General features: G+C 44.1%; 1 protein-coding gene across 1 annotated transcript in view; it reads left to right on the top strand.

Moving 5' to 3' along the window:
• PLPPR1 (phospholipid phosphatase related 1) overlaps positions 1-16,568 on the top strand; it is a 223,561-nt gene that overhangs the window by 188,051 nt on the left and 18,942 nt on the right. Inside the window, exon 7 of the mRNA XM_033918704.1 lies at positions 2,052-2,228. Coding sequence (XP_033774595.1) covers positions 2,052-2,228 — 177 coding nt within the window. The remainder of the gene's footprint in view (positions 1-2,051; positions 2,229-16,568) is intronic.

The following is a 16,568-nucleotide window of genomic DNA, read 5'->3' as shown; positions in this document are numbered from 1 at the left end:
CCAATTCCAACATAAAAATAAAATCACATTACAACAAACATGTGGAGGGGCATAATAAAAGTCTAAGTCCCCTTTTGGCCTGAGGCCCTAAACGTTGAAAGTAGAAGCAGGCAAAATGTCCATTCTCAAAAAAAACATCCAAAAGGAGGTTTTTTTTAGTTTTTTTTAATAATGGCCTGCCTCTACGTTCAGCTGTTTAAAAGCCCAGATCACCACTATGTCTACACTTAAGACATATAATAAACCCACAAAAAACCTAAGTCTCAAACACCCAAAGCCAGGCCTTTTAGGTGAAGGAGGAGCCAGTCCTTCACCTAAAAGCTGGATTCTGTAACCGGTGTCTGTCAAAAACAACACTGGTTACAGAATTCCACCCCCCCAGCAATGATCGCGCCAGGAGAGATGGCTCATCTCCCCTGCCGTGATAGCGATATCACCAAGTACCACCAAATGCAGCACTTGGGATCGCTATCGCGTCAGGAGAGATGAGCCATCTCTTCTGCAGCGATCCCCTCTCCCCATGATTGGATCAGGCAGGAGGGAGCCCAAGCCTTCCTGCCCCGATAACTACCCAAACCCCCCCCCCCGACTCAATCGTGGCAGGAGGGAGCCCAAGCCCTTCCCCAGCAAAACCCCCTACCCCCCCACTAAGATACGGGCAGGAGAGATCCCAGGCCCTCCTGCCCTCGGCGCACCCTCCCCACGATCGCCTCCTTGAACCCCCCGATCAGACCCCCCCACCCGCCGACCCTGCAACTCCCCCACCGACCCCTCGACACTCCCCCGACACCCCCACGTACCTCAAAACAGTTGGCTGGATGGACGGGTCCCAAGCCCGTTTGTCCGGCAGGCCCGCCATCTGTCAAATGGTGGTCTTAGGGCCTGATTGGCCCAGGAACCTCAAACCACACCCACAGGTGGGGCCTGAAGCGCCTGGGCCAACCAGAATTGGCCCAGTAGCTTTAGGCACCTACTAACCAGATAAATGCCAGTGTAACTATTTGGAAAGTATCACTCAATGATCTTACAGACCATTGGGGCACTATCTGGATAGTGCCGGGGATACTAAAGCTTATCCAAGTCGTGGCAATTTTTAGCGCCGCTACCTGAATAAATTTTCAAATAGCATAGCACAGTACAAAAAAACTGTCCTCAATACTTTGGGCTTGATATTCAGACCACGGGAGACAGCCTGGCTATCTCCCAAGATTGGCAGCACACCTGGAAATGCAATGCTGGGACATGTCTAGCGACTGGCATTGAATTTCCAAGTTTTTGTAATCCGCTTTTGACATAGCCAGTTGAGCTGGGTCAGCTAAGTTATCGTGGCCAAAAATAGGCCTGCTATTTATGTGGGTTTATCTGGACACTAAACTTAGCCAGTGAGCCAGTGAATATTGGCTCTAACCAGCTATATTGCACAATATAACTGACAACTGGGTTAGCCTTTAAGTGATAATATTTAGCAACCATCTCGCTTAGCTGATTAAATGCTATTTAACTGGCCAGGTTCCATTCGGTGTCAGGCGGTATATATCCAGATAACGTTTCCAGGTAGCAGCTGGACATTACCACTAACCAGGTAGTGCCAGACACCCACTACAGCATCCAGAAATTCAGCAGCGATCACAATCTGAGCACTGTCACTGAACATCTTTATTTGTTTGCCTGTGGTGACCCATGCTTAAAAAAAAAATGCCAATCATTGAAGGCTGATATCAGGCAGAGAAGGGTGGACCTCTTCCCTTGTTCAAAAATAGACTGAAACCCCAACTTTTTGAGACAGCCTTCAACTTATAACCCTCTGCTCACCACCCTAGCCAGTAGTTGAACCATCCCCGCTAACTGTAACCCCTACCCTGGCATCCTGTTTGTCTATTTTGATTGTGAGCTCATTTGAACAGGGACTGTCTTCTTCGTGACCCTGTACAATGCTATGTACATCTGGTAGCACACTAGAAGTAATTAATAGTAATAGTAGTGTTTAGGGGAAAAATGCATAATTTCATATCAGAGAATGTTTCAGTGATATTTTGCTTTGTGTTTTCCAGATGTACATCACTAACACAATTAAAACAAAGAGTAGCAGGCTAGCAAAGCCCGTACTGTGCCTCGGGACCCTCTGCTCTGCTTTCCTCACAGGACTCAACAGGGTCTCTGAATATCGCAACCACTGTGTGGATGTCATTGGAGGCTTCATCCTGGGAAGTGCGGTGGCTTTGTTTTTGGTAAGCTAGGCAGCTGTATGTTCCCCAGCATAGTGCAGTCCCAAAGGAGATAAAATCTTTTTAGCTCCTCAGGACCTATTGGGAGTTAGCTGAAGTGGAACCTTGCAGCTTCCTTACTAATCTTTGTTTCCTGGCTACATCCAAATTTTGTTGTTGTTGTTGTTGTTGGGTATTTTTCCCCCATCCTGCAATCACCTCATTTAATTTTATATCGCAGTGGAGATTTGAAAGCATATACTGCCACACCACTACTGTATTGGTCATCAAAGCTCACTGTGTTTGAATAAACATCATTTGTACATTTTTAAAACTAGAATTTAAAAAGAAAAATGGTGTCTCTTTATTAAGGTTACATAAAGGGAGGGAGGTCATTAACATGAATACTGAGACCATCATCTATAGGATAAATGGTCATGGATCTAATATAGTGCCTTTCTGTGGGAACAACCAAAACATTTATATAGATTATTATATATGCAGGTACTTATGTAGCTTATTTAGCACTGAATAAGAGAGGGTAGAATGGCTTACCCCCTCCCCCCTTTTACAAAACCATTGTGTGTTTTTTAGTAGTGCTGCCCGATTTTCGATTCGAATCGATTCACCGATTCACTTTGGGTGAATCGATTCGAATCAATGTGTATTTTTAATAAATCGGCCTCTCCGAATCGGGGCACAACCCTCCTCCCCGTGCCCGACTGTCATCGCGGTCACAAATCCTGCTGTTGCCGACATCGCCACTCAAAACATTTTTTTAAAAAACCCTCTCACCGGTTTGTGGATTCCCTGGCTTGACTCGGCACAGCTAAAGCTATGGAGGAGAGAGCGGTGCAGCTGCTAATCCAGGATAGTGTTACCGGGAGGGTTTGAAAAATTGCCTGGTTTTTTGGGCTTTTTTTTCTTTTTTACTTTCTTTGGCCGGAGTCAGACACAGAACTTCAGGCTGTGCTGAGTCAAGCTGGGGAATCCTGTTAATGGGGAGGGGAGGCGTGGTGCCGATGGACCTGGGAGACAAGAGGGAGGGGTGCTGATAGGAGGCGAGGAGAGGAGGGAGTGGTGCTGCTAATCCTGGGAGGTGAGTGGGTAAGGTACTCTTCTAGTCAGAGGGGAGGGAAAGGGAAGGGAGAGGAGCCCTGCTAGTCAGAGAGGAGAGGTGCTGCTTGCCCTGGAGGTGGAAAGGAAAAGTGCTGCAGCTAGTTGGTGGGGGAAACGGAAGTAGAGAGGAAGGGAGGGAGAGGTACTGTTGGAGCTGAGTGGTGGAGGGAGGTAAGAGGGAGAGATGCTGCTGGATTGGGAACAGATGAGAGTGCTGATGGATTTAAAATGGAAGAGAGAAAGCTGCAGCAGGACTGAGGGGAGAGCAGTGGAGCAGGAGAGTGAATGGGTGAAGGGGGAAGAACAGTGGAGGAGGAGAGTGAAAGAGGAAGTGGGGAAGAGAAATGCTGCTGTTGCACCCAATTGAGGAGAGGGAGGGAAGGAGGGATAAGGAAGTCCAGGAAGGGAGAGGAGAGGAAAGAGAAGCCAAGACCATGGGAGGGAAAGGAAAGACAATACTAGACCATGGACGGAGAGATGTCAGGGCATGAGGGGGGAGGGGGGGAGGAAGGAGACAGATGCCAGACCAGGGGAAAGGAATGGAAATGGAAGAGGAGGACACAGATGGAAGATGGATGGTTAGCACGGAGAAAGAAGAAAGAAGCGAGTTATCAGAAGACAACCAGAGCCTGGGACCCACATGATTTGAATAATGACCAGACAGCAAAAGGTACAAAAAATCATTTTATTTTCTGTTTTGTGATTACAATATGTCAGATTTGAAACATGTATCCTGCCAGAGCTGGTGTTAGACCGCAAATGTGAGCTAGGATTTAATAGAGAGAGGAAAAATATTTTTTGTTTGTTTATTTTGTTTATACCACAGGACCAGTGTGTGTAGGAGAGGGCAAAGGGGGTAAAGAGGCTATAAAATAAACCCACCAGGATGTTTGGGAAAAAAAAAAAAAAACACCCAACTGGGCAGGAAAATCGAATTGAATCGAATCAAAAAATCGATTCAATAGGCTGAATCGAATCAAAATTTTTTTTTCCTGGCTCGGGCAGCAGTAGTTTTTAGCGCCGCTGTTGCTCATAGAATTCCTATGAGTGTCAGATCTGTTATTGCCGTGACCGGTGCTACAAACCACACTATGGTTTTGTAAAAGGGTTAGAAAAGTTAAGGTCCCTTTTACTAAAGAACATTAGAATCTAGATTTAGCACTCAAACACAGGACTTTCCTGCAAGTTAAGCCCATATTCAATGAGGCACTTTTTAAAAACATTATCCTTTTTTTTTTTTTTTTTTGCATGTCCTGGGCTAATGTTACCATTAATGCCAGTGTAACTATTTGGAAAGTATCACTCAATGGTTTTACAGCCAAAATATTACCTGCAAAATATTAATGTGGGAACACTTTCCACCCCTATTTATGAGGTGCAAAGTGTTTTTGTTTTAAGGGCTCCTTTTACAAGGCCACAGTAACAATTCCTGTGCAGCAAATGTGATGCAGCCCATTAAGTTCCTCTGGGTTGCTTTGCTAATCAGCATGTACTAGTTGAATTATGCTTCCACACCCATACCCTGCTCCCTCTAAAATAATATTTATGAAAAATAAATAACATGCAGTTAGCACATGGAAAAAGGGGGGAATTACCGTATTTCCCCAGTGAATAGGCCATTAAAAAATGCTGTTTAGTTTTAAACCTGATAGATAAGCCGCCCCATGTTACTAGCTGCGGCTTATCTAGAATAGCTGAATTTAAAAAAAAAAATTCTCCTCCCCCCATTAACTTTTTAAATCCCCATCACATACCTCCCTCGCTGGATGCTGTCGGCTGTGCAGGGCAGGAGCAATGTTTTTGATCGAATGCCTGGCCCCATGTTTCTTCCTGAATGGCTGCCATCAGTTCTTGCGACAGCAGCCATTCAGGAAGCAGCGCGGGGCCAGGCTTGCGATCAAAAACATCGCTCCTGCCCTGCTCAGCGAGGAAGGCGGACAGCCCCATACAGCCCTGAGGAAACATCATTCCTGCCCTGCACAGTGAGTAAGGTGGACAGCCCCATTCTTTTACTAAGCTGTGGTAAGCACTAAGCAGGGTTTAAAAAGGTTTGGATAATTTCCTAATAGTAATGTCCATAAGCCACTATTGAGATGGATCTACTGCTTATTCTAAGATAAGCAGCATCAAATTTATTCTACATTTTTTAGGATCTTGCCAGGTACTTCTGACATGGGCTTGCCAGTTTTAGAAACAGGATACTGGGTTCATAGGCAGCGGAACACTTTTTTGTTTGGGGAGGGCCCACAAGCTTTGTACCCAGACCCCGCCTGATTTCCCCACCAGACCCCACTCCCATATTAATACTAATTTCAATACCATTTTTTCCATTCATTTTTCATATATACACACAATATAACAATACATAATGGTTAACCACAAAATTAAACTACACAAATCACACCTTATGCTTCTTAACATTCATTCCTACCAGAACACAGATAACCCCTATGCAAATACAGGACCACAAACTAAAAGTATTAATATATATAAACAAAACCCTAAGAGTCAAGACTCTGCATGCAGTACAACCCCAAAGAAATAGAAATAAATGCATTTATTCCTGAATAGTGCAAAATATAGACAGCAAATGTAAATTCCCCAAATTGGCACCATTCAATCACTAAATTGAAAATAAAATAATTTCTCCTACTTTTGTTATCTGGTGATTTTGGTTTTTATACTATCTTTCCCAGGCTTTGGCTGCACTTCCTTCTGTCTGTACTCTTAACTGTGTATACAGAGCCACCTTATCCATTTGCTGTTTTTCTCTCCTTCACTTTCTGCCATACATCCATCTTTAGTATTAACTTTTAACATTCAACTTTCTTCCATTTTTCTGCTTTCTTCTCAAAATGTATTTTTCCATGCCTTTCCTTTCCATCTATACTTGTGTACCATCTTCTCCCTCTTTTTTCTCCCCTACTCCCACTATCCATAAGAAGTATTTCTTCTTATCGCTTCCCTGCCGCACCCATTACTGTGCACCATCTCCTCCCTCTGTCTACCCTTCCCCTCCATCTCTATGCACCATCTCATCCCTCTCCCATGGTCAGACATCTCTGTCTTCCCCCTTCCCCCCTCCCCCCTCATATATTCTGGCATTTTTCTCCTCTCCTTCCCATAGCCTTAAATCTCTCTCCTCTCCCATGATCTGGAATCTCTCTCTCCTACCCTCTCTCTTTCCGAGATCTAACATCTCTCTCCTCTCCTTTCTGTGGTCTGGCATCTCTTTCTTCCCTCCTTCCCTTTCATTCTATGGTCTGGCATCTCTCTTTCTCTCCTTCCCATTCTAGTGGTCTGACATCTCTCCCTTCTTTGGGTCATCTCTCCTCCTTCCAAGTGTAACATTTCTCCCTCCTTCCTCTCCAACACTATCATGTCCAGCAATTCTCCCTCTTTCTTCCTTTCCCCATATACATCATCTCTCTTTCCCTCTCACGTCACACACCTATGTCCAACAATTCTCTGTTCCTTTTCCCTCCCCCACTGGCAGCATTTCTTTCTCTCCCTTCCCACTACTCCACCTGTGCAGCATCTCTCTTTTCTTCCTTTCCCACCCCCCCAGTCCCTGCAGTTGTCCTTTCCAACACTCTTCCAGTATGCGCAGTATCTGTCTTCCCAGCCCCATGAGCATCTGTCCTTCCTGTCTTCCCAACTTCCAACTCCCTACCCCTTGCCTATCCTTATCAGGCTCTGCACCCAGCCCCCTTCCCCCAACCCCCTCTGTCAGGCACTATACCCAGCCCCTTCCCTACCCCCATGTCAGGCTCTTCACCTGCAGGAATGGCTTTGTTCTGCCGCTTGCTAAGGACAATCTCCTGTGGCTCAGTAGTTAAAGGCACTTCTTCCATCTTCCCAAGATGGTAGGTTCAAATCCCTTGTATGGTCAAGATCCCCAGCACATATTCCTATTATTTTGGCCTGGGATAGGCACGTGGGATCTCGAAGAGAGAGAAAGAGATAATGGTTACTGTGGATGGGCAGATTAGATGGGCCATTTGGCCTTTATCTGCCATCATGTTTCTATGTGCACTCTGGTTATAATCTTTATTGTTGGAAAAAGTATTATATGAGAGAAACAACCTGGAAGATGGTATGGGCGTCAGAAAGGGGGTGGCCATAGGGATCATGGCCTCCCCAAAGATTGACAATTGCCGATGAGTTCCCTCACCTACCTCATCCTGGTGCTATACTTTTAAATCTTCAGGCAGCTTCATTCTACTTCAGGGGGCAGGCCTGCTCGTTGACACTGCGCAGCAGCTGCCCGAAGATTTAAAAGTATAGCACCGGGAGGAGGTGGGTGAGGGAATAGGGAGCTGGTGAGAAGTGCCACAGGATTCTACTGGCCAGGACAGAGCCTTTGTGCCCACCAAACAAAGCAACATTCCACTGCCTATGGAAACTGGGAATGATCTTTTTGTTTTTCAATAAATATGTTGTATATTAGATCATCTAACTGGTGTGGAGTGCTGCTTTCTAGGGTAGGGCACCAGGTAAGGTAAGGTCAATTCATTAGAGGGGGCCCAGCACCAAAAACTGAATATGCGAAACTGTGGATGCTGAAACCGCGAATAAGGAGGGAGGATTGTACTTACTGTACGACAGAATCATTTTTGATGGAACTTTGATGAGTAATGACAATTTTGAGACACATTTTTCTTGTAATTTTTAATTAAAATTGATAATTTTTATTCGGACGTGAATGAGGTGTGATGACCAATGTGAAAAGAAGAAAAATAATTCAGGTGCCCTTTTAATAAGATGCTTTAGGTGCTAACACATGCCTAACGCAGCAAATTTGGCTTAACAATGAACATGCTACTAATTTAAAAAAAAATAAAAAAAATTGAAGGAATGTGTTAGGGTAGAGAATGGGTCCATTCTGCTTATCCATAACGTGGGAGCGCTGTGTGTTTCCTAACATTAGCACAAGGCCAGACATAAAACATGTAAGAAAAAAAAAAACCTTGATGGTTGTGCTAGAAATGAGCTTAGCAAACAGGAAAGGCTCACAAAAGGATGCACTAAGGCCATTTGCTAATGCAGCTTAGTAAAAGGGCTCCACAATGATTTCATGTAAAGCATAAAAATTCTATTACAAAAAATGTTTTCCTATAAATTGAAGCATACTAAGATTATATTTAAGAAATACATCATTAGTGACGCCAGTTAAATTATCCAATGATATTCAATGCCAGGCCATGGCTGAGTACTGGTACTGGCACTGAATATCGAAGGATAATTGCTGCCTGGAGCTTATGTAGACCCGGCTAAATAATGCTGGAACCCACATAAGCTCTGGTTTCTCCCCAGCACTGCTCCCTGGTCTGTCCCTAGCCGGCCAGCTTTTTTTATGGACTGGTCAGAGCCAATATTCAGTGGCACTGCCCAGTTTAGTGCAGCTGAATATCAGCATTTAGCCACTGATAGACGATTTAAGCTGGCCAGAGCCTCTCTGGCCCACTTAAATCACTCTATATACTGGCCCCTCTAAATCTAATGCAACTAATATGAACTTAGCAGGTTTTAGAATAAGCCCTTCAATTGGTCAGGAGAACAATTTGCTCAGACAAAATTTAGCCAGCTCAGGAGAAAATTGGAAGAGATCTGAAACATCAGAATTTTACAAATTAGCTACCAAGGTTAGCAAATGACTTTAGATGCGGGGAGGACACCGAAGACACAAAACAGGCGATGAAATACCAACAGAACCAGACGAATCATGAGGAGGTTAAGAGGAGTCTACTACAAGGGGAGTTCGAAATGAAACAAGAGGAAGGGATGGACCAAAAGGAGGAAAATGAGAACGTATCACAAGAGGATAACATAAGTAACAATAAACAGGAGTCTGCAAGACAGAAAGGGGACGGCAAGGACAACGAACCACAAGGGGAAGTAACGAAAAAACAAAACTATCAAGACTTAAACTGTATGTACACGAACGCAAGAAGCCTGAAGAGCAAAATGGGCGAAGTAGAAATCATGGCTAAGGATGAGAACCTAGACGTCATAGCAATCACGGAAACATGGTGGAATGGAGAAAACAAATGGGACGTAGTACTGCCAGGATACAAGCTCTACCGAAGAGACAGGACACACCAGAAAGGGAGAGGAGTAGCTCTTTATATAAAGGATGCCATTCACTCGACCGGAGTGGACACAACAGTGGCAAATGACCGACCGGAATCAATATGGGTTAAAATACCAGGAAGAAAGGAAACCAAGATAAAGATGGGATTGTACTACTGCCCACCTGGACAAACAGAGGCAATGGATGAAGAACTGAGGGCTGAATTGAGGAGAGAATGTAAAAACGCAAACACCATAATTATGGGAGATTTCAACTATCCCGGGATAGACTGGAGCCATGGGGCTTCAAAATTTTCCAAGGAAACGGAGTTCCTGGAGGCTGTGCGAGACTGCTTCTTGGAGCAGCTCATCAGGGAACCAACGAGAGGGACAGCTATACTGGATTTAATCCTCAGCGGGCTGAAAGGACCTGTACAAGAAGTGGAAGTAGTAGGACCATTAGGAAACAGTGATCACAACATGATCCGAGAATTCAAAGTGGAAATAGAAATACCAAAGGGGAGGAGGACCATTGCAACAGCATTCAACTTCAAGAAAGGGAATTATGACGCCATGAGGCAAATGGTAAAGAAAAAACTCAAGCACAGCTCCAGAAAAACACAGACGATGGAGCAAGCCTGGACCTTATTCAAGGACACGGTAAACGAGGCGCAAAACCTGTATATACCCAGATTTAGAAAAGGGAGCAAAGGGAATCAAACAAAAGACCCGGCTTGGTTAACCAACGAAGTTAAGAATGTGATAGGAGACATGAAAAAATCTTTCAAGAAATTGAAAAAGGATAAAACCGAGGAAAACTGGAAAGAGCACAAGAAACATCAGAGAGAATGTCACCGTGTGGCCAGAACAGCGAAAAAAGAATATGAGGAGAGACTTGCCAAGGAGGCACGGAACTTTAAACCTTTTTTTCGATATGTGAAGGGAAAACAACCAGCAAGGGAGGAAGTGGGACCCCCTGGATGAGGGAGACAGGAAGGGAGTGGTAAAAGAAGAAAAGGAGGTGGCAGACAGATTAAACAAGTTCTTCTCATCAGTCTTCACGAAAGAGGACACATCTAACGTGCCGAAACCAGAAAAAACCTTCAAAGGGAACCAAGAGGAAAAACTATTGTCAATAGAGGTGAGCCTCGAAGACGTACTCAAACAGATAGATAGATTAAAAACAGACAAATCGCTGGGACCAGATGGAATCCACCCGAGAATACTGAAGGAGCTCAGAGATAAAATAGCGGAGTTACTACTAAAGATCTGCAACCTATCTTTGAAAACAGGGGTAATCCCGGAGGACTGGAGGATAGCGAATGTTACACCTATCTTCAAAAAGGGATCCAGAGGCGACCTGGGGAACTACAGACCAGTGAGCTTAACCTCAGTTCCAGGGAAAATGGCTGAATCATTAATCAAAGACAGCATCAATGAGCATATAGAGAGAAATAATCTGATGAGAACCAGCCAGCATGGTTTCTGTAAAGGAAGATCTTGCCAAACGAACCTACTGGATAAAGATTCCTGGACAAAATGAAGCCAACACAAAAATTGGCCTCTATTATCGACCTCCAGGACAGATGGAGGAAACAGACACAGACATGATGGAGGAAATCAATCAGGGCTGTAAAACAGGAAACGTAACGATCATGGGGAACTTCAACTTTCCAGGGATAAACTGGAATCTGGGAACCTCAACCTGCGGCAGGGAAACAAAGTTCCTGGAGATGATTGGAGATTGCTTCCTTGAACAAATGGAGGGAAACCAACAAGAGGGACCGCAACCCTGGACTTGGTCCTAAATGGCATAACTGGAAGGACAGCAGATGTAGAAGTCATGGCCCTGCTGGGGACAAGTGATCACAGCATGATCAAATTTAAAATTGGCATCGGGAGAGGGAAACCAATCAAGACCAAATCCACAACCTTTAACTTCAAAAAAGTGAATTACGATGGCATGAGAGCCATGGTTAATAAACGGCTCAAGAAAAGGAAAGCCAAAATCCAAACGGTCGATCAAGCATGGTCCCTACTAAAGAACACCATCACCGAAGCACAGAATCTTTACATTCCGCAGATACCCAAAGGAAGGAGAAACAAGAACAAAGGAGAACCAGCTTGGCTATCTAAAGAGGTGAAGGATGCAGTGAGGGAAAAGAGAAACTCATTTAAAAAATGGAAACGTGAAAAAACAACGGAGGCTTGGAACTGTCACAAGATCGACCAGAAAAAGTGTCATAAGGCGGTAAGAGACGCCAAAAAGGTCTACGAGGAAAAGATAGCACAAGAAGCCAAAAACTTCAAGCCCTTTTTTAGATATATAAAAGGGAAAAAACCAGCAAGAGAGGAAGTAGGCCCTCTCGACGACCAGGGAAGAAAAGGGTGTATTAAAGAAGACAAACAGATTGCAGATAGGCTAAATTCATTCTTTGCCTCTGTATTTACCAATGAGGACACCACAACAATACCAGAAACAAGGAGGGTATTCTAGGGAGACATAGAGGAAAGCCTTACCACAGTGAATGTGGATTTGGACAAAATTTACGATCAGATTGACAAACTAAAAAGTGACAAATCCCTTGGACCGGATGGAATTCACCCGAGAGTATTAAAGGAGCTTAAGGTTGAAATTGGAGAACTATTACAAACCCTAGCTAACCTGTCAATTAGAACCGGGCAAATACCGGACGACTGGAAGTTAGCGAATGTCATCCCAATCTTTAAAAAAGGATCGAGAGGAGAACCAGGCAACTATAGACCTGTGAGTCTTACATCGGTTCCTGGGAAGATGGTTGAAGCACTAATCATGGATAGCATAGTGCAACACCTGGAAAATCATGACCTGATGAGAGCAAGTCAACACGGCTTCAGGAAAGGGAAATCGTGTTTGACGAACTTACTTCAATTTTTTGAGAAGGTGAACAAACAAATCGATAGTGGAGACCCGGTGAATATAATTTACTTGGACTTCCAGAAAGCATTCGACAAGTCCCGCACGCAAGGCTTATGAGGAAACTACTAAGCCATGGAATAGAAGGGGACATACTCAGATGGATAGGTAAATGGCTGGAGAATAGATTGCAGAGGGTAAGCATTAATGGGAATTTCTCGGACTGGGAGAAGGTGACAAGCGGCATGCCCCAAGGCCCATCTTATTCAATATCTTAGGCCCATCTTATTCAATATCTTCATAAATGACCTGGAAGAGGGAACGACAAGTAATATAATCAAGTTTGCAGATGACACAAAACTATGTTGGGCAGTTGGGTCACAAAAGGACAGTGAGGATCTCCAGATGGATTTGAACCTGCTGGAGGAATGGGCGGAAAAGTGGCAGATGAAGTTCAACATAGAAAAATGCAAAGTGATGCACCTAGGTAGGAAAAACAAGGAACATGAATATAAAATGTTTGGCCTAATATTGGGCAAAAGCGAACAAGAAAGGGACCTGGGGGTACTGATAGACAGGACCCTTAAGCCGTCGGCTCAATGCGCGGCGGCAGGAAAGAAAGCAAACAGGATGTTGGGTATAATAAAGAAGGGAATCACGAGTAGATCGGCAGACGTCATTTTGCCGCTTTACAGAGCAATGGTCAGACCACATTTGGAATACTGTATCCAACACTGGTCTCCTTACCTAAAGAAGGATATAACCCTGCTAGAAAGGGTACAGAGATGAGCCACGAAACTAATAAAAGGAATGGATAATTTGAGCTACAAAGAACGCCTCGGAAAACTGGGACTGTTCACCCTCGAAAAGAGGAGACTACGAGGGGATATGATAGAGACTTTTAAAATACTAAAAGGATTCGACAAAATAGAGCAAGAAGCACCCTTATTCACATTGTCAAATGTGACACGAACAAGAGGTCATGGGCTCAAACTAAGGGGCGGCAGGTCAAGGACAAATGTCAGGAAGTTCTGTTTCGCACAGCGAGTGGTGGACGCTTGGAATGCTCTCCCGGAGGAGGTTGTGACGGAGACTACCATTTTGGGATTCAAGCGCAAGTTGGATGCATACCTTCTTGCAAATCAAATTGAGGGATATGAGTAATCAAGGTCTCCATCAGGGAGCACCTAGCTTGGCCTCCGCGTGTGCGGGTCGCCGGACTAGATGGACCTAGGGTCTGATCCGGTGAAGGCGTTTCTTATGTTCTTTTGTTATGTTCTGTACTTCTTCGAGGGGATAAACAAACATTTGGACCATGGTGACCCCATAGACATCATATATCTGGACTTCCAAAAAGCCTTCGACAAGGTACCCCATGAGCGCCTGCTAAGAAAACTGTGGAACTACGGAGTGGAAGAAGACGTGCACAGATGGATCTGTAATTGTCTGGAGGACAGCAGGCAAAGGGTGGGAGTAAAGGGACACTACTCGCAATGGGAAGCAGTTACGAGCGGTGTCAAGCAGGGGTCAGTGCTGGGACCACTGCTGTTCAATATATTCATTAATGACCTAGAAGCAGGGACGAAGTGCGAGGTTATAAAATTTGCAGACGACACAAAACTCTCCAGCAGGGTTAGAACTGTTGAGGAATGTAAAGAGCTACAAAGGGACCTGAACAAACTGAGTGAATGGGCGAATAAATGTACTTCAATGTAGAGAAATGCAAAGTCTTGCACATAGGGAAAGGAAACCCGATGTACAACTATAGCATGAGGAGGATGGTATTGGGGAAAAGCAACCTAGAAAAGGACTTGGGGGTTCTGGTGGACCAAACAATGAAGCCGGGGGCACAATGCGCAGCGGCCTCAAAGAAGGCGAACAGAATGCTGGGCATTATCAAAAAAGGAATCACTACCAGAACCAAAGAAGTTATCTTGCCGCTATATCGGAGTACTGCGTTCAATACTGGTCGCCATACCTTAAGAAGGATATGGCGACACTCGAGAGAGTCCAAAGAAGAGCAACGAAAATGATAAAGGGCATGGAAAACCTTCCATATGCCGAGAGGCTGGAGAAACTGGGGCTCTTTTCCCTGGAAAAACGGAGACTTAGAGGGGACATGATAGAAACTTACAAGATCATAAAAGGTATAGAGAGGGTAGAGAGGGACAGATTCTTCAGACTGGCCGGGGAAACAAGAACAAGAGGGCACTCAAGAAAATTGAAGGGAGACAGATTCAGAACGAATGCTAGGAAGTTCTTCTTCACTCAGAGGGTGGTGGATGCCTGGAATGCACTTCCAGAGGAGGTGGTAGAACAGAGTACGATTTTGGGTTTCAAGAAGGGGTTGGACAGGTTCCTGAAGGAAAAGGGGATTGAGGGATATAGATAGAGGGGGAAATATACAGGACAAAATGTCTTCAGTAGAGGATCACTTGCAGGTCACTGACCTGGGGGGCCGCCGCGAGAGCGGACTGCTGGGCACGATGGACCTGTGGTTTGACTCGCAGAGGCGATGCTTATGTTCTTATGTTATAACCCTAAATACAGTACTCCTCCGTGAATTCGTGGTCCGTGATTCGCGGACTCAGTCATTCATGGTATTTTCTGACTGCCTCTTACGGCGCTCAGAAAATACCACAAATGGCTTACATAGGCACACGCCGCCACCCCTAATTCGCAAGCTCCATAGAGAATATTAAACCTGACTTTGCATGGGATCACACCCCTCCTAAGTTCTGTTTCCATTAAAGTCTTAATGCGAGTTTTTTGCTAACCTATGTGGGACATGTGAAGCATCAGGAGCCTGCAGCTGACTAGACGGAATGGAAAACAGCACTTCCCGATCAACTACAGAAGAGCCTGGGAGAGACAGTGACCAATCAGGGAGTCATTTACTTGTGAGCAGTGTGCGGGGAGAAATATGGGGAAAGTCAAAAGTGCGGTTAGAAAATACCGCAAATGACTTACATAGGCACCCGCTGCCACCCTCTCCCGCCTCTGATCTGCTCCTAAACCATGTCCAATATTCGCGGTTTTTCAAAATTAGCGGTTGCTCCTGGAATGGAACCCCTGCAAATTTCGGGGGTGTACTGTATTGCTAAACCAATCATTTGGGTAAAGTAAACCTAAACTGAACAACAATGCTTGCTATCATGCAGTGATTTGTGGCACTCAGAAAGCAAAAATGCTATCCTGAGCATATTTATTTTTAGGGGTGTGCTGAGCAAATTTCTATTCCTTTTTAAAATTTTCATTTTGCCGTTTTATTTTATTCAGTTTTGTTCCATTACTCTGCTTGCATTTATCTATGCATAAGAGTTTGTGCACATAAATTCAAGTTTTACACACATGAAAAGTATGCATTGCAGGGAAATGAAATTAACTCTATCTTCTCTATCTACTCTTTTACTAAGCCATGGTAGAGATTTCTACCGCAACCCAGGTCGCTAAATATTCCTACGCTGCTCCAATGCTCATAGGAAGTCTATGAGTATTAGAGCATTTAGCACTCCAAACCGTGGCAGAAATCTACCGCAGCTTAGTAAAAGTGGGCCTATATGTTCCATCTTTGCTTACACCCTATGCTGTCTATTAAAATGCTGTATTGCATATTGTGCTGACATTGTATTGTAGCATTCTGTGCCATTCTTTGTATTGTTATTTGAACACTTTTACTCTTATAATTGTCTATTGCTCATGTTTGACTTATTGTCTTGAGTAAATTTATTCAAAAAGGTGGTAAATAAATTCTAATAAATAAAATAACATCCCTAGTTATTCAAGTTATTGAAAACAAAACTCAAAGCAAAACATGATGCTATAGGGAGCAGGCCTGACATCTACAATGTGGCCACAAGATGTCACCCTTTGAACACAGATAGAGGCTGAAAATTTTTTTTTTCTGCTGGAAGAAATGAGAAACTTAATATTTTCCTGCAAATAGAAATGATAGGGTTTGTTTCTTAATTGAGATTACATATCAACATAAATTTGTAGATGTATAGAGTCCAGGATTCTAAAAACAGTGCTGTGGTTATGGCCGGAAATGACCTAAACACCGCTAGATGTGATTCTTAGATCAACAGCGCCTAAGTTTGACGTAAGCGGTTTTTTGGAGTCGCCGGCTGATGTAGGCACCATTTTCAAAATCAGGGCCAAACTATATTTGCTTGAGATAAATAGGAATGCAGATATATGAGATATGGAATTTGCATTAGGATTACAAGAGGAACATATTCACGTGAGTGTGTTAAGTAATGCTCAGTGAGATTACA

The sequence above is a fragment of the Geotrypetes seraphini genome, chromosome 1 (assembly GCF_902459505.1).
Source record: "Geotrypetes seraphini chromosome 1, aGeoSer1.1, whole genome shotgun sequence".
Classification (NCBI taxonomy): Eukaryota; Metazoa; Chordata; class Amphibia; order Gymnophiona; family Dermophiidae; genus Geotrypetes; species Geotrypetes seraphini.
The sequence above is the reverse complement of the archived record's forward strand: the minus strand, read 5'-3'. Positions and strand labels throughout refer to the sequence as shown.